This window comes from Scaptodrosophila lebanonensis, unplaced genomic scaffold (assembly GCF_003285725.1).
Source record: "Scaptodrosophila lebanonensis strain 11010-0011.00,11010-0021.00 unplaced genomic scaffold, SlebRS2 tig00000155-arrow-arrow-pilon, whole genome shotgun sequence".
NCBI classification, from domain to species: Eukaryota; Metazoa; Arthropoda; class Insecta; order Diptera; family Drosophilidae; genus Scaptodrosophila; species Scaptodrosophila lebanonensis.
Genome location: NW_022060594.1, coordinates 354,888 through 382,672, shown reverse-complemented (window position 1 = coordinate 382,672; position 27,785 = coordinate 354,888). Strand labels below are relative to the sequence as shown.

General features: G+C 37.6%; 1 protein-coding gene across 3 annotated transcripts in view; it reads right to left on the bottom strand.

Annotated features, from left to right (window-relative positions):
• Positions 1-27,785, bottom strand: part of LOC115629464 (1-phosphatidylinositol 4,5-bisphosphate phosphodiesterase) — an 80,306-nt gene that overhangs the window by 4,054 nt on the left and 48,467 nt on the right. For 2 of the 3 annotated variants that reach the window (XM_030525932.1, XM_030525933.1), the window contains exons 3-10: positions 14,712-15,265; positions 14,569-14,628; positions 6,847-6,993; positions 5,816-5,895; positions 887-1,123; positions 649-815; positions 277-581; positions 42-206 (exon numbers count right to left, since the gene is read on the bottom strand). In XM_030525932.1, the coding sequence (XP_030381792.1) occupies positions 42-206; positions 277-581; positions 649-815; positions 887-1,123; positions 5,816-5,895; positions 6,847-6,993; positions 14,569-14,628; positions 14,712-14,891 (1,341 nt within the window). In that variant the 5' untranslated portion in view covers positions 14,892-15,265. Of the gene's footprint in view, positions 1-41; positions 207-276; positions 582-648; positions 816-886; positions 1,124-5,815; positions 5,896-6,635; positions 6,716-6,846; positions 6,994-14,568; positions 14,629-14,711; positions 15,266-27,785 lie in introns of all 3 variants that reach the window. The other variant, XM_030525934.1, reaches the window with a different exon arrangement.

The following is a 27,785-nucleotide window of genomic DNA, read 5'->3' as shown; positions in this document are numbered from 1 at the left end:
TTATGCTTTCATTCGTGTTCATGATGGATTTGGATGCTTACCGGATGATCGGACAGCGGCTCCTTCAGCAGCAGTTCACCAAAGAAGTCATCACAGTATTTCGCTAGTTTGTATTGCTGGGCACGATTGCAATGGTTCTCAAAGGACAATATAACCGGGTACTCGGACGAAACGAAGGCGCAGTCCGCTATGGCTTGTATGCAATCCTGCGGATCAATTGGGGGGATTGTAATGAGTCTTGAGAGCTTAATTAGCCCGCAGTGGAGCACTACCTACCTTGAACAAGATCTCAGTGCAGTAGGCGTGACCGTGGGTAACGATCGGTTCCTCGTCTTCGCCCTTTCCATTCCAACAGTCGAGCTCCACACAGCGACAGCCTGCTAGTAGTGTTTGGCGATACATCTCCACCGAGCTCTTGCCGCCGATCTGTCGGCCCGACAAATAGGTGTTATGCGAGCTATTTATATAGTAATGTGCCAACGGCTGATCCATTTCCATGTAGAAGTCTAGGCGATCCAAAAATACTGGCGCGTTCTCATCGGACATGAGATAACGTTTGAAGCCGTCCAAAGACATTTGCACTGCAATTGCGAAAGGAGCGAGAGTGAGGGAGAGAGAGAGGGAAGAGAGAGAAGAGATAATATCTACCGTTCTTCTTTTTCTCCTCGTCCAATTCATAGTCATTGATAATCTCCGTGCAACGTTTCTCCTCGTAGAGCGGAAATAGAATTTCATTCATGCGCGGATCGCGCTGCTTTTCGTTCATGAATTGCACAAACTGTTCCAGGCTGATGAAGTCCTGTTTGCCCTTGGTGCTGCAAAAGGTCATATAAAGGTCAACACAAACGAATCATTCGCCCAGCTTTAAGCACGGCGCCACACTTACATCGATGTGAACAGCTCCTCGATGTCGTTACGGGGACACACCTTGTGGTAGAGGGCATAGAACTTATCGAAAGTAAATTGTTCCTTCGTCATGGTGCCACTCTTATCATCGGGCAGACCCGCATCTTTGATGCAGGTGTAGACCAGCTTCTCGGTTTTACCAGATGCAAATGTTTTGGCCAACGTCTTTACAGGAATCTTGCCGCTCTTCTCCACGCAGTAACTCAAACGCATCCAACTGTGAATTGAATAGATTCAATATATTTTACCCATTCATTCAATTTACAAAGAACACACAATGTTTATAGCTGACCAATTAGTTGCATTCAAAGCTACACACAAAACATTCAATGCAATACAATACGAGTACAATGCTATGCAATACGAAGTCCCACTTACCTGCATGTTCGACCAAATACTTAAACCTACGCCAAGCTAAAATGAATTTCATTTTCAACAAAGTTGAATAAATAATTACAACAATAAATGAATACACTAATTCGCCTTTTTAATTGCATTTTATCCTCAAATTGAAGAAGTGCAATGGAATATTGTAAAAACTGAAGCAGAAACCGACTGAATGTTGTTCAAATAAAAGACAAACACATTCTGTAATTGTTTACTTCATTCATTACTCATTGATTTAAATAAATTGGCAGTAAACAAGATAGCCGTTGAAATAATAATCCAATTGAAATGGCCTCATTGAATAACAATGCGTTATTAACATTGGTTGAATGGGTACTCTTATTGAAAATAAATATGATTTTTAATTATCACGTGCATTGGAATTGTTATTCAACTCAGCAGAAACCAAAGCAGACTCTGACTGAGTGTCATTCGATTAAAAGACAAATACATTCTGTAATTGTTTACTTCATTCATTATCCATTGATAAACAAGATAAACAAGAGCCGTTTAAATTATAATCGGATTGAAGTGGCCCCATTGATTAACATTGGTTAAATGAGTATTCTTATTGAAAGTACAAGCATATATGATTATTAATTATGACGTGCATTGGAATTGTGATTCAGTTCAGCAGAAATTAAATCTGAAACGGACTGAATGTTATTCGATCAAAAGTTAAATACGTTCTGCAATTGTTTACTCCATTCATTACTCAACGAATCTAATAAATTGACAGTAAACAAGATAGCCATTGAAATTATAATCGAATTGAAAAGGCTCCATTGAATAACGTTGGTTGAACGTTGGGTATTTTTATTGAAAGTATATTTGATTTTTAATTATGGCGTGCATCGGAATTATGATTCGACTCGAATTGAAACAGACTGAATGGAATGGGAAAAAAATTAACAAATTTCCAAAACGTAATCAATTGGAATTGAATTGTAATTAGCAGCAATAATTAGTACAGCAGATTGACTGAAACAAACAGGGCTAATAAGTTGCATATCGAATTGATATATAAACATGTGTATATTTTGATGAAACTAAACAACATGAACGGTAAAAGTAGAATAGAATTGTTTTGGATTTGGTTTGCTTTATTGATTCGGAAAGTGGAAAGTGAATTTTTCAGCGAAAATTCAATAAAAATATTTTAGAATATCAGCTTTTGAAATGCAAATGGAGAATATAATTGAAAATGAAGTTGACGCGAAGGTTGAAAGTAGAAATTGTTAGACGGCATCAATTTCAGTTGCATTTAATTGATTTTCCTCAAGGCAGGCCACTAAGTAGGTCAGTCTCAGCTATTGGCGAGGGGTCAGGTATGTAATTGCAGTCAATAGGTGAACCCATTTGAGCAAATTGTCGCATAAATAATGCAATCCAGAGCACAGTTTTCGAGCTAAGCGAGCTAATTTACAGTACAAACAGTAATGCATGCCAAGAAAGGAAACCGAACAACCACCCAAAACCACCTAACCACCTAACCACCCAACCATCTAACTTGGTTCCCATTGGGGATGGGACCTTGTCTTTCTATTCTACGCACACTTCTCTCCTTACATATGCACTCAACTATATACCTTCCTGTGTGTGTGTGATAGTGTGTTTGGGTGTCTGTGTGTTTGTGTGTGTGTGTGTATATATATATATATATATATATATATATATATATATATATATATATATATATATATGGATATATATATATGGAGGTTGGCATCGTTATACATAGGAGCGTGTGGGCGATCCACAAGCAATGCAGTTGCGAACGTTTTGAGTTCTGGGCCTCCCTCCCCAGTGGCATCACACGACAAGTACAAGCACAACCACAGCCATAGCCACAGCCACAGCAACAGCCACACATTAACCACAAACACACACACACATGCACAGACATGACACACACACACACACCCAAACACACACACTCGAGTGCACGTGCTGCAGTACGTCAACGAAAAGTAACGCATATTTAATGATGCACAGCGCACACTCATTTGCCATTTACCATTTCCCGTTTTCCATTTTCTATTTACCATTTCGCATTTCGCATTTCCCATTTTCTATTTTTCACTTTTTATTCGCAACATGCAGCTGTTTTGGAATTTGTGTTTTCCACACACGATTCCGATTCCTGCGAAATGGCTCAAAGGGTTTACATGAATTTTCCGCAAGGGCATCTGTATGTGGCACATCAAGGAATGCCACGCATCCAAACATACTCTCTCTCACACACACACACACACACACACACACGCACTTGCGTTTCTTCATCTTTCGTTTATAAAATTATATGTATTTTAATTCAATTCAATTCAATTCGAAGACGCTTCTGGCACTTCTCATTCAATTAAGGAAAACTTGCAACTAAATACTTTAAGCAACAAATTAAGTTTCCGCAGATTGCTTCAGATTCGAACAAATTTAACGAAAATTGAGTTAGGGCATATGAAGGGAACGAAAATTGTTTTTTTCATTTTCTTTCAAGAGACAGAGAGCGACCGATTTGAATTCAGTTTCAGTTCACGTTTCCATAATTCCACTGGAATTACTCTGAGTTATCAGAGAAGCATAATACTCCTACAAGTGAGCAAGCAAAGAGTGTAATCGATTTCTCATATATTTCTGAATAATAGATTTAAGGACCTATCAATTAAATCACAAGCCTAGAGCTTTATATTTTAAACAAAATATTTGATGTAAGTCAATCCATATCGACTATATAACGAATATAGTAAAAATCGGAAAAAATAGGAAAACAAGTGTCCTGCCAAAAAAGGGGCAAAAAAAAAACAAACTCCATAGTGCTATGGCTGCCATAATAGTGCCTTGTGTAAGGTAATGGATTTTTTCTCGCTCAAGCTGAAAATTGTAAAGAAATAAATGCATCGTAGAAGGGAAGAGGCGCATAAAAAAAGAAATAACAAAATATGCAATCAAGTAACAGGAATTATAAATAAACTGTAGAGCCAAAGAGTAGGACAAATGTTTTGGTGGGGACGGAGACGAAGACGGAGACGGAGACAGAGCTTCAGTTAGCGCTTTGGCAGAAGCCAAGCGTGCGATGCAAATTAAATAAATTTATCTTAGCCTGAAAGATTGGCGACCAAAGGAAGCGCCAACTATGCATGCCACGGCAGCGCTCGAAAGGGAAACGGAAGCGGAAACACAAACGACAATTGAACGAACGCGCCAAAAATAGAAAAGCAAGCGCCAGCTTCTGGGTTGATGCTCTCCACGCTTAAGTATGCTGTTGTTGTTGCTATTGTTGTTTTTGTTGTTCTTGCTTGTTTCGTTGCCAACAGCTAGACAGCATGTCGCCGTTAAGCTGTAGGAAAAGTTAAAGCTGCCTCGAATTAGCCGCGCCGTGCACATATCGATGCGTTTCGGGGTCGGCCATCAATCCAATCTGTTCTGAAATGCATTTAATGTGATTTCCCCCTCGCGGAAGCTGTTTTAAATTGCTTCCCATTCGTTTCCCTTTCCCAATTTAAATTTGTATTCATTATGTACAGCTAGAGCTTTACACTGTGCGGTTTATCGTTGCATTAAATATTTACCAATTGCCTGTTCTAATTATTCCTGGTGGCAGAAGACAAGCTGCTAATTGTAATTCAACTTTTGAGAGACATTTTTGAGAAGTTAAAAAGAAGAACCATCCCTGCTTCTTCAGGATTGCAGATAATTGAGAAATATGTCAAGCTACCAAATAGAAGCTACCAGCCAAAAAAAAGTCCCTTGTCGTCAAAGGTGAAAACATTGTTGATTTATAAATACGATTTGAAGAGAAAGGTTAATTCTGTGTCTTATGTTGGTGTTTTGACGAAGGAAGTTCACTTTTAAAACTCATTTAATTTCCAACTCTTACCGTTCCAAAAACCCCAATAAATCACCACTCAAGAGAAATATGAAAAAAAGTTAATTGGTTGGGAAAAGTAGATCACAAACATTTTTCGACTTTGCCAAATATTGGCTGTCAGTCAATCAATCGGGACAAACTGTTCTATATACCCGTACTTATGTATATAGCAACATTTTTCAATGAATGTCAGTTAAAGGTTAAGAGTATGCTTTTTCTCGAGATTGGACTATTTTGCATTTGTCAACTTGTAATGTAAATCAAAAAAAAATATATATATATAAAAGAAACTCTATTTTGTAAAATTTATAATACAATGAGTATAGAATTGGTTTTAATTCATGGCAGCACTATTAGTTTCAAATGTTGTGCCGTACATGTAATTGAAATGAAAACCAAAATGTTATCCATTCGAAATAGATTGTCTTCTCAATTTTAAAAATACAAACTATACTGAAAGCGATCTGATACTACAATTTCATACAAGTACTTACCCATATCTGAGCTGTTCGTTTGTAATAGCGCTAATTGACTTCTACACAAAAGATCTACCAAATTATTGGTCATACACTAGACTAGACACTAAGCTTTTAATTACAGATTCATGGACGTATCTAGATGCTTATGTATGACAGATAAATCGGCATTACTTACTGTTTCATCAGATTAGTGCGGGGACACACGTTGGTGGCCCGATTGTTATGTGTTATGAGGCGTAAGTTCTTTTGCCAGCTCTGAGTTGTGTGTGCGTTTATATGTGTGTGTGTGTGTGTGTGAGTTAATTAAAAAGCGACAGCAACAATGAACAATAACAAGAACAATGAGAAGGCAGCAGAGACATGCAAAATAAATTGAAACAGAAAATGTAGTTATACGAGTATATAGTATAATAAATACAACTTATAGGAGAAAATGTTCTTCGTTTGTACAATATTTGGTTGGCAACCAGTATGAGCAAGAAGACGGCATTAATTGGTTTAATAAAGTGACTAACAAGTGCAAGTAAGGAGTGTCGAGTTCACACACACACACTCACACACAAGCAGACAAGCGCACGCATACTTGCGCTGAAAAAGTTGGCGAAAAGGTACGACGACAAGTGCTAACAAAAGTGTTGCATAGCGCCAGGCGTACTTGTGCTTGTGTGTGTGTGTGTGGGAGAGTGTGTGTGCGCGTCATGCAAGAGCAGCATTATTTAATTACACATCATACACAGATATATATTTATGTACACAGTTAAAAGTTAGTTGAGTTGAATTCGATATTGCAGCGCCATCTCGCACTTTCAAGTCAAAACGTGCAGAATATAACAAAACCGAACAGAATAGAACAGAACTGAACAGAACAGAACAGAACAGAATCGAAGAGTGCGGAACAGCAGCATAGGTGCATAGGTGTAGAAGAGAAACGGAATTGGTTGCGTCAGCTGGATGACGTCACTGCGACGCTCACAACTTTCAACTCCACAACTTACTGTTTTCTCAGACACATCATGGGACAGATATTGTTCGCTTTGACATTATGTGTAATTTTTCGTATGCCATCTAACCAGATCTATAAATAGAATGAGAGTAAGAGCAGTTGCAGCCAAATGGGGCATGATAGGCAGAATTCAGGCTGTGTCATTTCATAAACCTTTCTGAAAGACCCACACAATTCGTATTTTTGTTAGTCATGGAGCTTACCTTAGCTGTCGCCGCATCTGGACAAATAACATGATGATATGTTATATTGATATAATCCGTATTCGAGCATATGGTTAGCGAACGTTTGTCCAGTTCGGGAATATTGGTGCCATTCTTTTTGGTCACTTTATCGAGTATCTTTGGATCCTGAAAAACAAAAAAAAAAAAAGGAACATTAAGTTAACAAATGTTTGTACAAAATTTAAATAATTATAAATACATTTTTGATATTTTTTTGGACAGTTGCCAGAGATTCTTGCTTGGAAACGGAAATGATTTACAATTCTTTTTCAACGATGGCCAAAGACCGAAAGAAGAAGAAGGGAACCATATTTGGCTCGAGGGAAGTTCGAAGTCCATTGCTGGTTATTTGAAAAGACAGCTCTTGCTTGAAGCAACACAAATCCATTACTCAAATAAGTCGTGGCAAAGGGACACAATTTTTTAATTGGCAGACATACTCTTGGTTCTGAAATTGGCATCTTTAATCCGCGATCCAAATGTATGCTAAGCATTTGATCGCTTCTTTAATTCTACAAGTATGAATGGGAAAAGCACGGTAAATATCTCAACCGATGCTCTTCTGATTCTGGGACAGTATTATAGTCCCAAAATAATTGCGTTTGTGCCGAATTTTTGAGCAGAATTTTTGAAATTCTGAGTATGCAGAACCACTTACTAATAACAACTTCTTTCATTTGACAAAACTTGTTCATGTTTCATACTTTTTACTAAAATTTCTCTCAAATATTGGGACTCAATGATATTATTGGAAATTGCAACAAATTATCAGAGAAACAAAATTGTGTTATCAAATGAAATTTGTAAATTACAGATAGATATTCAATTGCTGCGATAACTTATCACTGCGAATTAAAGTGGTCGTTGCATTGGACTTGTTATGAGTTGTTGTTCTTTCTAAAAAACTTATAGCGGAAATGCATTTTTGAATATTTTGTGTTTGGTGTTATCTGAATTAGAATTGGAATCGGTGGCATTGGCATTGGGATTGGAATTGGCGTTTCAGCTCATAAACCATGATGCATTGTGGCAGCCATATTACGCATACGCCGGTTAGACAAATGCAACGAATTCTGTTTATACATGTGAGGCATAACAAATGGCCAACTGACATGGTGAAAACAATTTCCGACTATTTTATGAGCTACTCTGGCCTTCTCTATGCATTGCACTTTTGCCAGATTGAGGCGACAGCGACGCACAGCGACGTGGGGGCGGAGCGTTGGGAACAACATTAATCTCAGATCGTATCATTAATCAAGGCAGCTGGTGCTGTTGTTGTTGCCACTGTTGCTGACACTAGGTTTGTTGGATTGGTCGGACGGAGACGGAGACGCAGACGCAGACGGGCGGGAAACAAATAAGGCGGGCGCGAGAACAAAGAACGCCAAGGAAAGATGCAGGGCAGTGGGGCAGCCATAAACATTTATCAGCATTTGAACATTGAATTAAAAACAAATAAATCTTTGCGCAAATTCCATTAAAATAACATTTTAATTTCACATTTGACCTTGTGTCTCAATATTTATGTGCGTGTGTGTGTGTGTGTGTGTATGTTTATGGACATATCATTTAAATATTTCAAATTCCACAGTACTTGCCAAAAGAAAAGCGCACGATTCTGTAAAATCAAACGAATGCACTTCCAATATGAAGATATGAATCAAACGACACTTTAAGAATATATGTATGTAGCTGTCGACTTGAAATTAAATCAGTGATAGCTTTCCGAAAGCCACCTCTTGAAGTATGAAGTATGAACTCAAATCATGGCATAAAATCAAAATGTTTTCATCTCTCTTTTTATCCAATAAGAAAGTGCTCGTATTATCGGACGAAGAGCATGGAAAAGTATTGGACTGCCAATTACTTGTAGTGCGACGAAATTTAATATTTGTTTCCAAGTCCTAATAAATTTAGTATTTTAGAGAACATTTGCCAAAAAACTGTCCTGAAGTCAAAAAGCTTAATCGACGATAAGAATAGCAGACTTCTTATCAAACATATCCGAAAATAGGTTTATCTGTTTTTAAAATTTGTTTACTCTTTTAATGGAAGTTTATTAGTTTTTTCTAAAACGCATATGTCTTAATCCTACTTTTCTGCCAAATTTTTATTCAAAACTGTGACGATGATTACAACTCACAAACTATAGCAAATATAGGTATTGCTCCGTCCCCAGCTTCAATATTAATCATTAAGTATGCCTTTTTATCTTTAACTTCGTCTATTTGCTTGTTTGTCAATTAAATTAAATTTAATTAAAAGAATCAAAATGTAAACACCATAGGAATAATGTTAACAAAAATGACATGAATGTTAAAAAATAACGCCGAATTGAGAAAGTGGAGTCAAAAGTCACACAATTCAAAAGAATATAGGGGGTGCTTTACATTTAAAAAGGACTCTTACCGAAGTAATACTGACAACGGATAAGAAAAGCAAGAAAACACTAAAGGGAGCTATGAAGTCTTTGGTTCTTCAAATAGTACTTTCTGAAAGCCCTGGGCTCAGTGTTTTTAATGTGAGAACCATGGCCCATTTATTGAGGTACGAATGTAGACCTAAAATAACTTTTGATAAATCAGCTGAGCGGCAACATCAATATTGTTGAAGCAACCTGCTTAAAAAAGCCTTAATTCCGAAAGCAACGAGTTGGTTTAGACACATGCAATTTTTTTTAAGGAGGAGTGTAAACAATTTGGTTTGGTTAAAGAAGAATCTGGTAGGTATGCCAAGGATCTATGGGTGAAAAAAAAGTTTAAAGTCACAAATTCTATTATCACATTCAAAAGTTTTAGTTTCTAAGAAGTGATGTTTTTGCAGCTGCTACGAGTTCAAAGATTTATAGTTTTTAATAAGTCTATGAGTTTGTTTCTAACTTGCTTTAGAGTTGATCTATCACGATGCAGCTTGTAATTTGATAAGATTTCTCCTTCTTAGGCTTTTGTAGCTTATAAGGTGCTTTTTATAATGTTTTATAAATTTTCCTCCTATGTCAATGTTTGTTGACATAAATAAATAAATAAATAAAAGCACGCATACAAAAGCACAAAAAAGGACAGGTATATTGGTGGCTTTGCGAGACAGCCCAGGTCTTTTGAGAGTGCTTTGCCCAAAATATTTGGTTCGATTCCTAAGTAGTCCAGTAGTTCCAGTCGCATAGAATTCTGTTGAAGGCTTTCCATTTTTTCCTCATCTCCACAACTGATAGGAGAAGTCATTGTGCATCGTGCTGACCATTCGGCCTATGGTGCATTGTCCTGCTAGAAGTCTCCCACCATGCAAGTCCTATGCTTGACTCTCTGAATTCTGACTATGTACAGAAGCAATATTTTCCAATCGTGCTTCACAGTCTGGGAAAGGGAAGTAGATTTCCAGGCAGTAAGATATTCGAAATTAGTTAGTTTAGTTTTAATTGCATTCGCAGTATTGCAAGGACGATGCATTATCAGACAGCTCTGCTGTGTTGCATGTTGTAAATAATTTTTCGCAAGGCACATTCTGTTTATCCTTGATAAGTGAACTATTTCATTCAAAATTTAAAGTTGCGGATGAGCTGTTGACGTCTTAGCAGCCCTTTCTGCACTCCTCAGGCGCCGTGCTCTCCTCCTGCTGTGTGCCGGGCGCAGACAAGTTGACAAATGAATTCAATTAAAATGCAAACTAAATACCATTAAGGAGCTGCAGCTCCACAATATCCTACGGCTATGCATTGCCACGACTTAAGCGCAGAGCGTAGGATGAAAAGGAAACCGAACGAGATGACGAGACAGAGAGCTGGCGGGTGAGAGAGGGAGAGGGGAGGGGTTGAGTGCTGACAAAAATTTTGTATATTATGGCGAAACGCAAACTTCATGTAAAAGTTTTGTGAACTACAGCAACAACAACAACAAACTGTTGACCACAGGAACAAAAAATGAAAAATGAAATAAAATAAAATGCCGTGTAAAGCAAAGAAAAGCCAGAACGTACAACTTTGCGCTTGCTATTGTTTGTGGCATTACATTACAACTACGCCCACACAAATACACGGACACAAATACACACACACAAACAAATATGCATATGTATGCACATTGTGTAACACATCTAAGGATATACTCGCACTACTACATGGCATGCATGTTCAAGTGTGTGTGTGAGTGTGTGTGAGTGGGAGTGTGCCGCCATCACTTGAAATGGTCGGTCATCAATATTAAATCAGTGAGATATTCACACACCCACACACACACACACACACACACACACACACACACACACACACACACACACACACACACACACATACGGGGCAGCCACAACACAATCAAACAACACACACAATGAACCATTATAAGTTGCTTCGTTTTCCTGCCAGAAACAAAAAGAGCGCGAGAGAGAGACAGGGGAGAGAGTGACAGAGAAAGAACAACAGTGGCAGTGGCAGTGGCAGCAGCATGCCAAGGAGGTGCACGAACAACAACAAATACATGTATATTGTAAACGGAAAAAACTGTGCTTGGTTTCAATTTTTCATTCTCCCCTCCTCTATCTTCCCTCCCATCCCACCACTTCCGCCGTGTGTTGTGTCTGAGTGTGTGTGTGTGTGTGGTACACACATTTTTCGGTTCAAGTTCGGCTGCTTTTTCAATAATGCACGACGCGGCTGACTGACTGACTGGCTGGCTGGCTGACGAGTGTGTGTCGCATTGAATGGAAATCAAGGCAGGTCCCGGCAGCAAACAACGCCATCTACAACAACAACAACAACAACAATACACAGAAGAGGCATCCAAAGCAGCCCTTACTTTAATTGCTCGAGTTTTTACTGTACCCGAAACGCCTGAAAGCAGACAACGATTTGCCAGCCAATGCTGGCTTAGCCCTCTGTGCTTTGTTCCATATTTTAATTGCTTTCTTTGTTATTATTATTATGATTTGTTTTTTTTTTTTTTCATTTTAAAACGCGCCCAAGCTGATTACCTGAAAGGTTATTTCTTAAAGCATGACTTATTGGAGATTTTGCTTGAAGGCAACTTTATTGAAAATTAAAATCAAATTCTTGCAAAAAAATATTTATTCTATGCTAGCCTAAGAACTTTACAGCCCAACTGGACTCTCAAACAATTATAAGTGAGCTCTTAGCACGTTTGCATATGCATACAAGTATAAGTGGATGTGGATCTGATTACCAGGTAGCCTTAGCCTTAGGCTCAGCTCAGGAGTGTAAGGCGTTCAAGAGATGAGAGGAAGAAGTCCTCAAGTCGTTACTCAGTTGCTATTCAATTGTTCATTTGAGTTGAATAAATAATATCTCAATCGCAATCCGTTAATAAATAAACTATACAATAAAACAAATAAGTAGTCAAGTAGCTGCTCTGGAAAGAGTCCTCAAGTCGTTACTCAGTTGCTATCCAATTTTTAATTTAAGTTGAATAAATTAAGTCGCAACCTTTTTTCAGTTATTAAATAAACTGCTATACATATATAGTTAAAGCTTCCTTTAATACTTTTTAATAACCAGCTCATATAGTTTTCATTTTAAGCTTTCTTTAATACTTTGTTAATAACCAACTCATATCTGCGACACTAAAGTCCACTGCATATTTGTTTTTAATAAATAAACGGTTTGCAATTAATTTTTTGATATGTTCATTCGGTTCCGGCACTGGTGGCATAGCTCTTACCAACCCAAAAGGTCAATATGTCGCTTTAGCTCTCAATTGTTCGGATGGTCATGTGTGTGTATGGACGGGCGTTGAATTTATTGCCAACTTTCCACCAACACCGCTCGCCCATTATGGAAACACGGATGACAAGCCTGCATTGAAGGCCTGCCGACCATTTGTCTGTCAGCGCTTAAACGGAATTTATGGTCGCCACTCGCCCGTCCTGGGCCGTGCAGGGCACTATTTATGGAGCCGAGTTGGGGCGGGGGCCGAGTTGGGTGGGATGCGATGCGTCTAATTGAGATTTGCAGCTCGCTGGCTCTATACATTTGACACACTTTTCAAAAGCAACCCAATGCATCTGAAGGTGACTGACTACACAATCGAGTGGTCAGTCCATCAGCCTGACAGGCTGCCAATCCAGCCATGGCCTCCGACGCATGGCTCCCAACGCACCCACTATCCAGTATCCGTATCAGTATCAGTATCGCACCAGCTGGCCGACTGCACCCAACTAACAACAATGGAAGCACACACCCAAGCAGCCGAGGCGTGAGCTCAGCGCTCGAGGAATGCACGTAAACGGCCAAATGGGCGAAATGGTCAAATGCATCGAATGCCGAGGCCGAAATGATGTCATTTTCCTATGAAGCCAAGGGGGGTTTGGCATCACCGATGCGGCGGAGGAGTAGACGCTGCCTATTTGTTTTTTTTTTTTTTTTGCAACAAGGATATACTGCGGCAGAAGGATGGGCACCGAGCGAGAGGTTGGCATGAGTGCCAATGGCATAGTTTAACAAAAAATTAGTTAGTAAGTCCATTTATAGCCTTAACTTGTTCATAACCTTCATAACCAAATTATAAATTGCGATTTAAGAGATTTCAGGAGATTTAAGAGTGCGCCGTAAAGTGGTATTTTAGAAAAGTGGACTTGCAAGTGGGACCAAATTTAATATCTGTTTGTGCTACGTATTTATTTTATTTTTATATATTCGAATTCGAATTAAATTTGCAACAGCCGTTGTGTGGAAAAAAAGAACACTGTGAGGCGCTAGTTATTGGCGCTAGCTTATTGGCTAATCAATTTATATTTACTAGCTTCGTGCGAATATACATACGAGTATGTTACACACAGATGGAGGCATGACAAACCCCACAAACGAAATAAATTCTTATTACAGTACGACAAGGCGCCTCAATGTAGTCAAGACCGTCTGTGTGTGTTCGTTTGTCCGTCTGTATGAACGCATGGATCTCGAAAAGTATAAGAGCTAGAATATCCAAATTTGGTATTAATGTTCCACTAGGCCTTAGACAAATCAAGTTAGTTTTTTTCCTGTTGCAGCAAATTGTTCATAAATCCGGTAATTCTTGAAAGTGTGCACCAACCGCTTAGTGGTTATGTGTTCAATTGTCAATTGTAAAGGAAGCTATAGCTATACGTGATATAATTTGCCATTTCAGTATTGTTTGTTTGTTTTTATTTTTCTATACATAATTTGCTTCTTCTTATTTTGTTTATTACCTTTTAGACTTCCTATCTTATAGGTTTTTTTCTTTACATATATTTTGGTGAGCACTGTAAGCAGATTGATTAATTGAATTGAATATAAATGTATAACATATATGCTTAAGCAATAGTTTCTTTCAAATTGCACATTTTAGGAACTCACAGATTTTGAAAAGAACTTGTTAAGGAATCTTCTTGATTTGGAATCAAAAACTTTGAGTTTTGGCTTAAACGAAAACTATTATTTGCGATCCACAAACAAATATTGAATAGCCCACAACTTTTGTCTGAAAACCTCTAATAGAGAGCGAGAAAGAATGAGAAAATAAGAATTTATCAGTTTCATGGCATTGTGATATCCCACCACTTTGATAAATGTAATTTTTGGGTAAAGGTCCTCATAAAATGTATTTTTTTTTTGCTTTCGTTTCACTCTGCTGCACCCATGTGGTTCGTTTCAGTGCACCACTCTGATTGGCTCTACCAATCCCCAGTTTCTTTGTTATGATGGGGCAGGGCAGAGGGTTTTTTGTTACTCACCTTTGGTGTGCCGCCCGCTCGAATGTCGCTCACTTGACAGAGCTCGATGACGTCGCCATCCTGAAATGAGCAGCAAAGTGGTGGCGGTGTTAGGAGGCAATGTTTGGGTGTTTGGGTGTTTTGGGTGGGGACTCTACACTTACCCGGCCCTCGCTCTTCCAGTAGAGAAAGAACCCGTACTCATCGACCTTGAATAAGGCATCCTTCTCGAAGTCATTCTCTTTGGTTTCCTTCTCGTTCTCGAACCAGCGATCGAAGACACAGCCGGTCGTTAGCTCCTCCGGCACGGGTATGATCCAATCGAACTCGTATTTCTTTGTCATTATTTACAATTTGTTGTTGCACTTGCTGCTGCTGTTATGGTTTGTAATGGAAATTGTATCGTTCCTACACATACGTCTACGAGTATGTGTAAGTAGGAACCGACTATTGAACTTTTTATGTTATGTTTCTATGTATTGCTGCTGCTGCTGCTTCTTCTTCTTGGCTATTTAGACACATGTTACGCACATGTCTCATTTGCATATATGCGATTGTTTTCGGGTCACATGGTTGTCCCTAGACATTTATTAAACTAATTGGTGTTTAAGTCTTCGCTGAGTTCGTTTGCAGATTGCGCTCAAAAAATGAATTTTTTTGTTTATTTTTTGGCTCAGTATTTCATTATAAGCGTATTGGGGTTCTTCAAAGGCTGCAGCTGCAAAATGAAAGAAGGCGAAATATGTTAAAAATATATTTCTGCAAATATTTAAATGCGGAAAAATACATAAGCTGTTGTGTACAATTTTATGGAGGTATAGTCAAGAAACTATATCTTTTACAGGGTCTCAACTATTAAACATTTTTCTCGATGCAATTGTAAAGGCTAAATTTTGTTATAGTATTTGAAAATCTGCTTTTGCAGCAAGTCCTTTACATGTATTGCAGTGTAAGTTATTAACAAATGATTGGCAATATTAAGGCGTAATTAAAATTGTATCCAAATTAACTTATAGCCGGAAATTATTGTTTAAAATAAATATTGAAATATATCTAACTACTTCTTGGTTGATTTTTTTTGTAAAATTGTGAAAAATAGTCAAGTTTTTTGCTTTGAAATCAAGTGCGATCGGTGTAAAATCGAAGTGCATTGAATAATGCTTTCTTAACATATGGAAATATCAAATCCGCAGGCCGTTTGGAGTAGCCCAGCTCTACTATTTTTGAAATTTTAGAAATATGCACAAATTTGTCTTAAATCTTAAATATAAAAATGTATTCATATTAAGCATTATAAATTTGTAATTAAGAAAGATTATCTTATCTTATCTACCACTTAAAATTTGTCTAGAACTGGAATAAACTCGTTCACTTGTTTGCAGAGCTGACCGGAATATTGAATTTGCCTAACAATTTAAAATTTGTTGCTCTTTTCCAGTACGTTAGTAAAAAAATTCTTGGATCGAGAGCATTACTTATATTGTTATATATTTCAATATCTATTCTGACCTGCCCAGTTAATTTTTTTTTAAATTATTAGAGTCCAAAAATACAGAAAATTCGTGTTGATATTAAATTTAAATTTAATTTAATATTAAGCATTATAAATTTGTAGTTAAGAAAGATTATCTTATCTTATCTACCACTTCAAATTTGTCCAGAAGTGGAATAAACTCGTTCACTTGTTTGCAGAGCTGACCGGAATATTGAATTTGCCTAACAATTTAAAATTTGTTGCTCTTTTCCAGTACGTTAGTAAACAAATTCTTGGATCGAGAGCATTACTTATATAGTTATATATTTCAATATCTATTCTGACCTGCCCAGTTAATTTTTTTTAAAATTATTAGAGTCCAAAAATACAGAAAATTCGTGTTGATATTAAATCGCTATTTAAACCTTCATTTATTTTAGCTTGTATCTATTTTAATGTCAAACCTATAGGTCCCTTTTTATCGGATTAAGTTCCGATAAAATTCATTTCTTTAAAAGATAGATTTAAAAATACGTTTTCTTTAAATTACGAACACGTTTTGTGAATTTTCAATAAATTTCTTGAACATTTCTTGCTCAACGTACTCGCATTGCCGTTGTTTTTTTTTTTAACGTTTGAACTTTTTGTGTTATTTTAAAAATATTAATAGAGTTTTTATTTAAAATCACGGACAGGTTTTGAAATTTTCAATAAATTTCTTGAACGTTTCTTGCTTAACATACTCGTATTGCGATTTTTTTTTTTGTGAACGAAAATTCTTTTATAAATTCGCTTTGATTTTTGGTGTTATTTTAAAAATATTGATAAAATATTTATTCTAACGCCCACAATGTGTGAACACAATTTCTTAAATCCAGCGGGATTTCTGGTCAATTTCGTGTTTAAATTCCAGATTGTTTCGTACTTGAGGCAAAGAAAGCCATTTAGGTCATAAATGAAAGTATTTAAAACTATATCTACAATATTCACGCCCAATCGGTGTAGAAATTGTGGGTCTATTTCTCCCAGAGTCGTTGGCATTATGTGACTACGAGAAAGTCAACAGCTGCGCTTTTTGCAGTTGTTGTTGTTGTTTTTGTTGTTGTTGCCGTTGCAGTGGCAGCTGTTAAGGAGGGCAACAAAATGAAATGTACTCGTACAACTGGAAAGGGAAGTTTGACACTTAAAGCAGTTTTTTTCTTATTTTTTTTTTGGCACAAGCACGGCTTCACAGTCACGCCCTCACTGACACTCGCACACGTACACACACATACACAGCAGAAAACACACCCACGCGCGAGTTGAGGCATTGAAATAAAAATGGCAGCTGGCTGTCGTTGACTGCATTTGGGTCAAGCGCAGGCGAAAATTTTCACTAAAAAATAACAGTTTCAGACACACACACACACAAACCCACCATAGATATATTCCCTGATATAGCGAATAAGTATGAGTGTGGGAGAGAGAGGGGGGAGGGGTAGGTAGGAAGAACGAGATAGCAATTGAGCATGACAGGAAATGAACAAAATGCATACAAATTCTGTGCAACCAGCAGCAGCGTCTAACGATCTGATGGTCTGTCCATCGCTCCATCGGTCTGTCTGCCCATCTGTCCATCTGTCCGGTGGTGTGTGACTGTTTTCCTTAATGCATGCATGAGTGTGCGTGTGTCGCTCTGTCTGTGTGTGTGTGTGTGTGTGTGTGTGGGTGTGTTTGTTTCTTCCCACTGCATTGGCTGTATACTATATACCATCCGAAATGAACGGCGCAGCGACATGTGCAAATGATTGAGTTGCAATCTGAGCTTGGAGGGGGGGGGGGGGGGACAAAAACGGGAAATGGAAATGGATGTGTGTGGGCGCGCATTGCGCAACGCGGATGCACGTTGCTTTAATCTAATTGTACTGTAGTCGCACTACAAACAATCTGACTACAAGTAACAACGATTCCGGGCACACCTGCACTCACTAATGGAGCACAAGACCAAGGAAAAGCACAGAAGGCGTCAAATCCTGCTGTTTGTTTATATTCGTTGTTGTTGTCGCATCCTCAACAAATTATATGAAATGATTTCCGTTTGCGTCACAGCTCTGACTCCACTCACTACTCACTGATTACAGCTCACTACTCTCTGTGCTCACTGAGGTGTTGGTGATGGTGCTGGTGCTGGTGGTGGTGCTGGTGGTGGTGCTGGTGGTGTACTCGTATTTGCGTACAGCACTAATGCCATTAGGCTTTAGCCATTTGTCAGTGCATACTTTAAGGGGCTTCTTTGGTGACCCGACCCAGACATTGAGGCATTGAGGCACACATGAGTGGCCACCAAGGTATAAATAAATCTATTTGTTGCTGCTGTTTTGCTGTTCTTGAGTTAGCTTTTAATTTGCTGGCTGGCGTCGCCGTCGTCGTCGTCGCCGTCGTCATTGTCATTGTCAGTCAACGATTTTCATTTGCCACGTTTCTCTTTTGACACTTCCCTTCGTTCGTTCGTTCGTTTCCTTTCACTGTTCTGCTGGATTTTTTGTTGTTGAGTTTTTTATTTTTGACAGCCGCTTGACAGGCATTGGCTCTTTTTGTTGTTGTTGTTGTCGTTGTTGTTGTTGTTGTGCAGAGCGCTTTGCATTGAAAAATGAAAAGTCGCTTTGACATTTATGCGCGTTAGGCGACAATTGCCGCACACACAGGCGACGATGAGAATGAGAGCCAAGACGGCGCACTTGAGAAGCTCACACACACACAGAGAGACAGGTGCTCGCCTGAATGCCTGACTGATTGCTTTCGCCGGTCTTTGAGTTTTGTCGGCTTTCACTTTTCGGTTGTGTGCGAGTGTGTGTGTTGCCGCTTTCACATGACTTCAAATTCAATGAGCTGTAAAATTTTGGCTCATTGTTAAACTTAAAGCTCGTTAGCAGTGCCAGCAAGCAGCAGAAATAACAGCAACAGCAACCAAGAGGGTCATACTATGCTCGTATTTGAATTGTTTGTAGGCGTGTGCGTGTGTGTGTGTGTGTGTATGAGTAGCGGATGTGCTTTGTGCTCTTGTGTATGTATGTGTTTGTGTGTGTGTGTGTGTCGAAATACTTTCACGCCACCACACACAACAACGATTAATGAATTTACACTCTTTGCGTTTTTGAACTTTTGCGAATTAGCGAGACAACGCGGCGTATGCTTGATGTAGATGCCTTTTTATCCACCCACACACACACACACTCACACACACGTTCTATGCTCTTGTTGTTGTTGTTGCTGTTGTTGTCTGTGGTAAACCGAGTTTGGATTTGAACGCTGCAACAGCTTGCGCTGATGTGCTGTCATGTGTTCAGCCTATTCGTGTATGAGTGCATATGTAGATACATAGGTAGTACTATATGTTTTCGTATAGTATTATGTTTGTCTGGATGTCTGCCCAGCTGTGTTGTGGTGTGTGTTTGCTGTACGTCTGGGCACAGTTCATGGACACGCCACAGACCAAAAGGCAGTTTTGAGGCTTTAAGCAACGATATTTACAGAGCGCGACCACCCGCCATGATTTTCATTCTCTGATAAATTAGTAATAAAGACATTTACTTCCAAATAATATTTGAACTGATACTGGAAAGCACTGAGCTTTTAAGACTTAACAGTACAGCCTGTGCACTTATGTATGAGCGGTGGGCGAGTAGTGCCGCTGCAAGTTTGCAATTTTTGAATCCCCAATACATGGAACTGTTACGTGCTCTAATTATAATAAACTCTACTCCTTACATTTAACTAACCAGCATTAAATAAACATTCACTAATTATATTTGTTCTTTTTTTTTAAATCTTACAAGATTTGTTCTCTGTTGTATAAAATGGCAGTATTTTTGTTATCGATTTTCAAATAAATAAATAAATATTATACCATATCTTTGCTGTAATTTAATAAAAAAAAAAACATCTTATACTAATTTGCTGATTTATTTAATGAAATAAAATAAAAAATTTAAGTCATTGCGTTTTGAGCAGGAAGAATATTTTATAAATGATTTTTTCCTTATTAAAAAAAGGAAAAAATAATAATAATAAGAAAACTACAACTCTTTAGAAACAAATTAGTTGTTCATTGTAAGATTCTAGATTTTGGTTTTTTGAAGTGCAAGAAAATATTCATGCCAAGCTACATGTTCTGAATTGAACTTGACTTGCCTGAGAACAAGGCGTTAGTGATTTTGAAGACTAGGCCAATAGTTCTGCACGGGCATTATTTTTATCATTTAAAAAAAAATATATTTTAAGCTCGTCCTTTTTTTGAAACTGTTTCTAAAATAATGGTGTTTTTCCTTACTATGAACATGGCCCACTCAAAAAATGTAAAATGTTTCCCTTTAGAATAGTTTTCTATCTTTCTGAATTATCATACATACAAGTATTTTAAAGGAATTGTGTTAATGGATTTGTGGTAATATTTAAAATGGACAATTTTTATGTTTTCCTCACTTAAGGGACATTATTGTATGAATAACTAGCGTAATAATTTAAAATTAATCCAATACTTGTAACGCTAGGATAAGGCTTATAAATAAATAAATAAATAAAAAAGATCAATTCTCTCTAGGTATGTCACTGATGTATATTTTTTAGCTTGTGGTAGAAAATATAAATAGCTATGGCAGTACTTAGAGTTGGGATCCGATTTTACAGTAAATAAAGCATCATCTTCCTTTCAAAAATTGCCTTGCTTCTCATTGTGAGCCTTCCTGTTGCGAGAGAATTTAAGTAATATTTGAAACAATTTGAACAATTGTGTTCTTAAAAGCTAATACCAGCTTTTAATTAACAGTTTATGCTTATGGGTATATACAAATATTTGAAAACTGAAGCACACTTGAACACCTGAACAGATGTTGTGCTAACAAATCCATAAATATATTTTAAGCTATTATTTCAATAATATTTCTTTCTCATGTATTTTCTAAGCAATTTTGTGAAAGAGGATGGTGGGCGCATACTCAGCTTTAAGTCAAGTGCACGTATAGTATGTCTGTGTGTGTGCGTGTGTTTTCCGAAGCAGCCTCACATTTTCTGGCTCTTTTGATTTTCGATTAAAGTCACAGGCACACACACACACACACACACAGACACAAATCATGCCCCAGTTTATGTTTTCGATCTGAGACAACTTCATCGAACCTTTTGGCTTTAAGTTGGCTGCACTACTTGCCCCATTCACTGGCTATGTGTATGTGTGTGTGTCTATGTGTGTGGCAATACCTGCAAGTCTGCCTGTGTCTGTATCTGTGTCTGTGTCTGTGGGTGTCAATAGGTTAGACATTGTTATGCAGAGGCTGAACTCAATGTTGGCCAACTTTGCTAAAACTTGAAAGAGAAAAGCTTGTACAAACTTTGTCTCAAAGGAATCAAACACACACACACACAGGCATATAGTATGCAGAGGTACTCATGCATATATATATATATATATATATATATATATATATATATATATGTATATGCGTACATACATACATATACGCACACAGGCGGCGCACCGGACAACTTAGGATTCGCGCAAAAGTATGCTACAAATATGCTCATTACGTGTAAGCCAATTTATTTGATGCCAACCCGTACGTTCGCGCTCCCACACTCACGAGCTTCAGTCCGAGCCCGAGCCGGAGCCGGAGCCCAAGCTCAAGCTGGAGCTCAAGTTCGAGGACGCTCACGCCCATGCTCACGCCTTATGCTCGCATAAATAATGCCCAACGACAATTGCTCAATTTATTATTGTGTGCTTTACGGCTCTCGCGTACACACACTCAACGTATTTGTGTTTGGCACATAAATACACACATACATACCACACATACACACATGCATACCCTGTCACATCGAAGGAAGCACAACACATCCCTTTGAGTCTTTAGTGCCTCCACCATGGGAGAAGATTTTCGTTGCGTACACTCCTGGACAGAATAATAGGTGTGAAGCATAAAATTTGTGAAAGGTCGAGGAAAAGCACCTAAATGAGGGTTTAATTATAATTAATAATAACATTAGATGGGTCGTAGACGTCACTGCAGTGCGTAGGAAACAAGACTTATGCGACGGCTACGAGATAAAGCCCGACCCTACAAAAAACCTTGCCACGTTCATGTTGAAAATTTTGTACCAAACACGAAAGGTAAGAAATTATGTAAAAATATACACCAAAATCGGTTTTGATTTAACACGGTTTGAAAATGAAAATTTTATATATTGTTACATGACTTTATTCATAGCACGATTCAAAATAACACAAAATAAATAAATAAAAACACACACAGCTAAATAGCTAGAAACCATTCTTATATAGGTTGTTATGCACATTACTTATATACATATATGTGATTTAATAATATAAACAGAAATACTTGTGTTTTTTCACCTATTAAGTTTTAGAGATGAGGAACCAATCACCTATTTTTGCATATGCATATATTCTTCTACATGGGTTTTTCTGGAACCAATCTATAATGTAAAAACAGAATTAGGTGTATTTAGAAAATATAAAATGAATTTCAAGAATTTTTGTAATGAGTTCGAACTCGAACTTATATTGTTTTTACTTCTCTTGCTGTCCATGATAAAAAGAAAACATTTCTTTGTAATAGAAATAGTAAGAATATAAATAATATATTAAATAAACTATTGCGTGAATACGTTTTCTTATTTATTCCGCTATTCATTTCTGTTCAGGATTATTAAGTGTTGCCCATATTTGTCATACAATTTCAATGTCACATAAGAATTGGGGATGGGACCAAACGCTCCAGAATAAGGCCTTACGGTCTATTACTGGGTACGTCCAGGGCTCTACACTGCATCATGATCTAAATCTGGGCACGGTAGAAGCTGAAATCAACCGACATACTAGCCACTACAACGACAGGCAACAGGCTGGTCGGGCCTCTTCCTGATGAAAGCCCAATAACACGGTTTAAACAAAGGCTGCCAGTTTACTTATTAAGATCCGCTTTTTAATTGTAAGCATTTATTTTTTGTGCACTTGTTAAGTTGGGCGTTATTGTAATAAATATCTTACTATATATATAAATATCTAAAAAACATCCGAAAGCTTTCAATTTTATTTTGCAAACCGTAAAGCGTTTATAGCTTTGAATGAAATACATTTTGTACTTTATTTCTCTGAACAATATAGAGATTGCAGCCGAAGTAAATAACTTAAAATACAATTCAAACACATCTGTAGTTTCTTTCAATTTGTCTTTTTGTCATCACATGTTTATTTTCGAATGCATTTGTTATTGGAAGCGTATACTTTTTGTAGAAATTCAGTCGCGGGGGGACACCTGAAGGTTGATGTGATAAGAGGATGTTATCTAAACAGCTTTGTTGAACATGTCATCGAACAGTTTGGTGAACGTTAATTTGTTTCAGCGGGCCAGCAGAGAAATGTTTGTCATGTTTGCGACCTGCTGTGCCGATAAAATTAGGCATCGCCCCCAACTCTATATATATATATGCGTGTGCGTGCGTGTGTGTGTGTGTGTGTGTGTGTGTGTGTGTGTGTGAATAGAAGTGCAAATATGTGTCTATTGTCAGCCAAATGGCAGATATACACATACAATTATATATGTATGTATACTCGTATTTGTCGCTAAGTGGCGCAAAGTTGTGCATTTGATGGCCACTTGTGGCACGCCCGTTACCTGACCTGAGCCACCTGCGATCTGCCAGCGAATAACTACTATACACGTACTACAATATATACCTAAACTTTCAACTGGCAGTGTCCTTGATTTAACACTGTGCGCCAGTTAGCGTTCGTTTTTCATTTGGCATTGCATAACTGAGGGCGCATGCATATCAAATGCTGGCACTCCTGGAGACGGCTGCTAATTAATGCCATGTCCCATCCGAGTCGAGTCGAGCCGAGCCGAGCCAAGCCAAGCCGAGCTGCGAAGCAAGTTTGTGTAAAAATATTTTCGCTTGCATAAATTTTAATGAAAATTCGTGGAACGCTCTTTTGTCGATGTCGATGCTGATGTCGAGGCCGTTGCTGTTGCTGCTGCTGTCGATGCTCTCTTATTATTATTATTATTATGTATATAGCATATTATTTTTATTGCATTATTATTATTAAATTTTTTGTGCTTGGCACTCTCTGGTGCTGATGCTATTTTCGTTGGATTGTTTGCCCTTGCAAAGTATTTTTTGCAGCTACACTTACCAAATTGAATTTACTCCGCTTGCCATATTTGTGAAATTGGCATTTAAATATTTGATGAGGCAGTCTTTGTCGAGCTGCCGGCACGACATGGGCCTGACCAAAACGCCAAGCGCAGAGCGCAGAGCACAAAGCCAACCGCCCAACTGGCCAACTGGCCAACTGGCCAACTGACCAGCTGGCCAACGGAATACGAAATACGGAATATGGGAAGTGTTCAGCGATGCGTTAAGCATCCAGTGCGTTTATAGTGTACAGCCACAGATTGCGGCAATGAAATATTGAAGGTGCATTGCAAGCTCCTCAAGGGTTAAAGCTGAACGCTCGTTTAGACTGAACTCTTAAAACTCTGTAGGCACCCTGACAGGGCAGCTGACTAATTTATTTTACATTCATAACACACAGACACACTCGTACTATTTTTAGTCACTGAAGGCGACGGCACTGCGTCCATCAATCAGTCAATCAGTCACTGAACCAAGCAATGAAACACCATCATGCACTTTGGCAGCCAATCGGCTGGCAAATCACTTGCACTGCACTGTGAAGCAAAACATAGAGAATTTACTCAATATTGTACGCGTATAACAAATATAATTAATTGCATGCCTTTGAAATTCGTTAGCTGATTGATTAAGTGCCTAACTTGGGAGGCAAGCTGAAGACTTGGAGAAAACCTTTTGCTGCACATTTGGGAGACTTGAAGCTGGCCAGCAGCAGCAATAAAATTGGTTAAAATTTAAGAAGGGTGTCTGATATATCCCTGCTGCCCTGCCTAGTACACCACTATGTAGCTATTATAGAACGTTTTGGACAACAACCGACAAAAAGCGCACAAATTAAAGAATAAGAAATATTAATTAGTCTTTAATCATTTAATAAAATTGGTTAAAATTTAAGAAGGGTGTCTGATATGTAGTATGTAGCTATTAGAGAAAGTAGAGAACGTTTTGGACAACAACCGACAAAACGCGCACAAATTAAAGAATAAGAAAAAATAATTAGCCTTTAATCATTCAATAAAATTGGTTAAAATTTAAGAAGGGTGTCTGATATATCCCTGCTGCCCTGCCTAGTACACCACTATGTAGCTATTAGAGAACGTTTTGGAAAACAACCGACAAAAAGCGCACAAATTAAAGAATAAGAAATATTAATTAGCCTTTAATCATTTAATAAAATTGGTGAAAATTTAAGAAGGGTGTCTGATATATCCCTGCTGCCCTGCCTAGTACTCTTCTATATAGCCATTAGAGAACGTAGAGAACGTTTTGGACAACAACCGACAAAAGCGCACAAATTAAAGAATAATAAACATGAATTAGCTTTTAATCATTCAATAAAATTGGTGAAAATTTAAGAAGGGTGTCTGATATATCCCTGCTGCCCTGCCTAGTACACCACTATGTAGCTATTAGAGAACGTTTTGGACAACAACCGACAAGAAGCGCACAAATTAAAGAATAAGAAATATTAATTAGCCTTTAATCATTTAATAAAATTGGTGAAAATTTAAGAAGGGTGTCTGATATATCCCTGCTGCCCTGCCTAGTACTCTTCTATATAGCCATTAGAGAACGTAGAGAACGTTTTGGACAACAACCGACAAAAGCGCACAAATTAAAGAATAATAAACATGAATTAGCTTTTAATCATTCAATAAAATTGGTGAAAATTTAAGAAGGGTGTCTGATATATCCCTACTGCCCTGCCTAGTACTCTTCTATGCAGCTAGTAGAGAACGTAGAGAACGTTTTGGACAACAACCGACAAAAAGCGCAAAAATTAAAGGAAAACAAAAATTAATCAGCCAATCAAATCTCTCGTCAAATCTGCTTATTTAAAAATGTAATTTTTATTGACATGTCATAAATATTTATGCTACTCGTACAACAAACCTGTTTGTAAACAAGTAGTACCAAGTATGATGTACTTATTAGGGAGGAAAACATTTATTTGGCGCATCAATCAATCATTTGAAGTGACGACATTACGGCCATCAATCAGTCAATCATTTAATAAGTCAATTGGCAATGCATATAGACGAGTATACAAAGCTGGGCGAATGTTTAAAGTGCTGAAAGTATACAGACGACTGTTTGAAATGAAGATGTCTTTTTTTTTTTTCTATACATACTAGTATTGAAAACTAATTGAAATTGAATTCGGGGAATCATACTCTCTGCTCGTTTGTATTTACTTTTTTATTGCAGGTTTATATTAATAAAGTGTTTCTCTCATTCATGTGTGCAAAAGGGCTGCAGGGCGAACATCAAATGACAATTTTATTAGAATATTGTGCGAAAAAAGGAAAACGAATGCGTTAAATGAATGCTGCACGCATACAATTTCAATTGTTAAAATAAAATCTGTATTTGTTTTCCACTAAAGGAGAGTGGAGTGAGAGAGTGGAGTCGATTCCAAAGTCCATCTATCTCTAGTTAGATATGTGGAGAATTGGAACTATTTATTATTAGTTCCTAGTGCGACAAGAAAGATTCTTATAAACGAATGCACTAGTCACAAATGTCAAATGTAAAAATTTAAATAAGCATCATTTAAATAGAGTAGGAAAGTGGAAAGCATCTATCTCTATATAGTACTTGTATCTAGTTAGATATGTGGAGAATTGAGAGTGAGACCATTATTTATTTATTTATTTATTATTAGTTCCTAGAGGAACGATTCTTATTAATTAATGCACTAGTCACAAATGTCAAATTTAAATAAGCATAATTTATATACAAGTAGAGCAGGAAAGTAGAAAGCATCTAAAACATAGGCAGTATTTGTAAATAAATTCAAATGTGATTGGACTTTTAAGCGATTCTCGGCAACTATAAGTTTAAGACTTGGAATTGTTCAGGCCATGTTTTAATTACATCAGAAACTCTTCAATTAAGTGTAACTTATATTCCATAGTACTTGTAATTTGAAAATAATGTAAATAATTTGTATTTTCTATGATTACATACTTGTAGATAAGTGCGATGCTATACTTGTAGATGTAACCTCCACATTAGCAGTAGCAGTTTAAAAAAAAGGTTACACAATTTTTCAAAACAAAAAAATATATAATAATTAAAGCTGCTTCAATTCTTTTCCCAAAACAAGGCGTTCTATTGCAACTGGAAAAGTGTGAATGTCCACAACTATGCACGACCTTAAATGTCGCCCTGAAAGAGTATTGAGGGGAAGTCTGCATTGGGAAGTTTTATTGTAATGCTAGTGGTAAATTAATAAACTTAAACGATGCGTGTGGCAACACAATATTTGCCACAAATGAACGTGCGTCAAAGGTTATTGCACAAAGACACAGCATTCGGTTTTCCTGGAATGCCGCAAATTGTTGTTGCATGGTCGAATAAGAATTGCTATTTGCAAAAGGCGCCATCTCCCTTATTTTGCCACTGCAGCGTTGTCAATTCACGTTGCATCTGAACTTTATGTGGGTGTATGTATGTGCATACAGGCAGGCCACACACACACACATATGTATACAGATCGCATGTATGTGAGTTTGTGTGTGTGTGTGTGGGTGCTAGTTGTTTGCAAATGGACGCCTCTACTTGT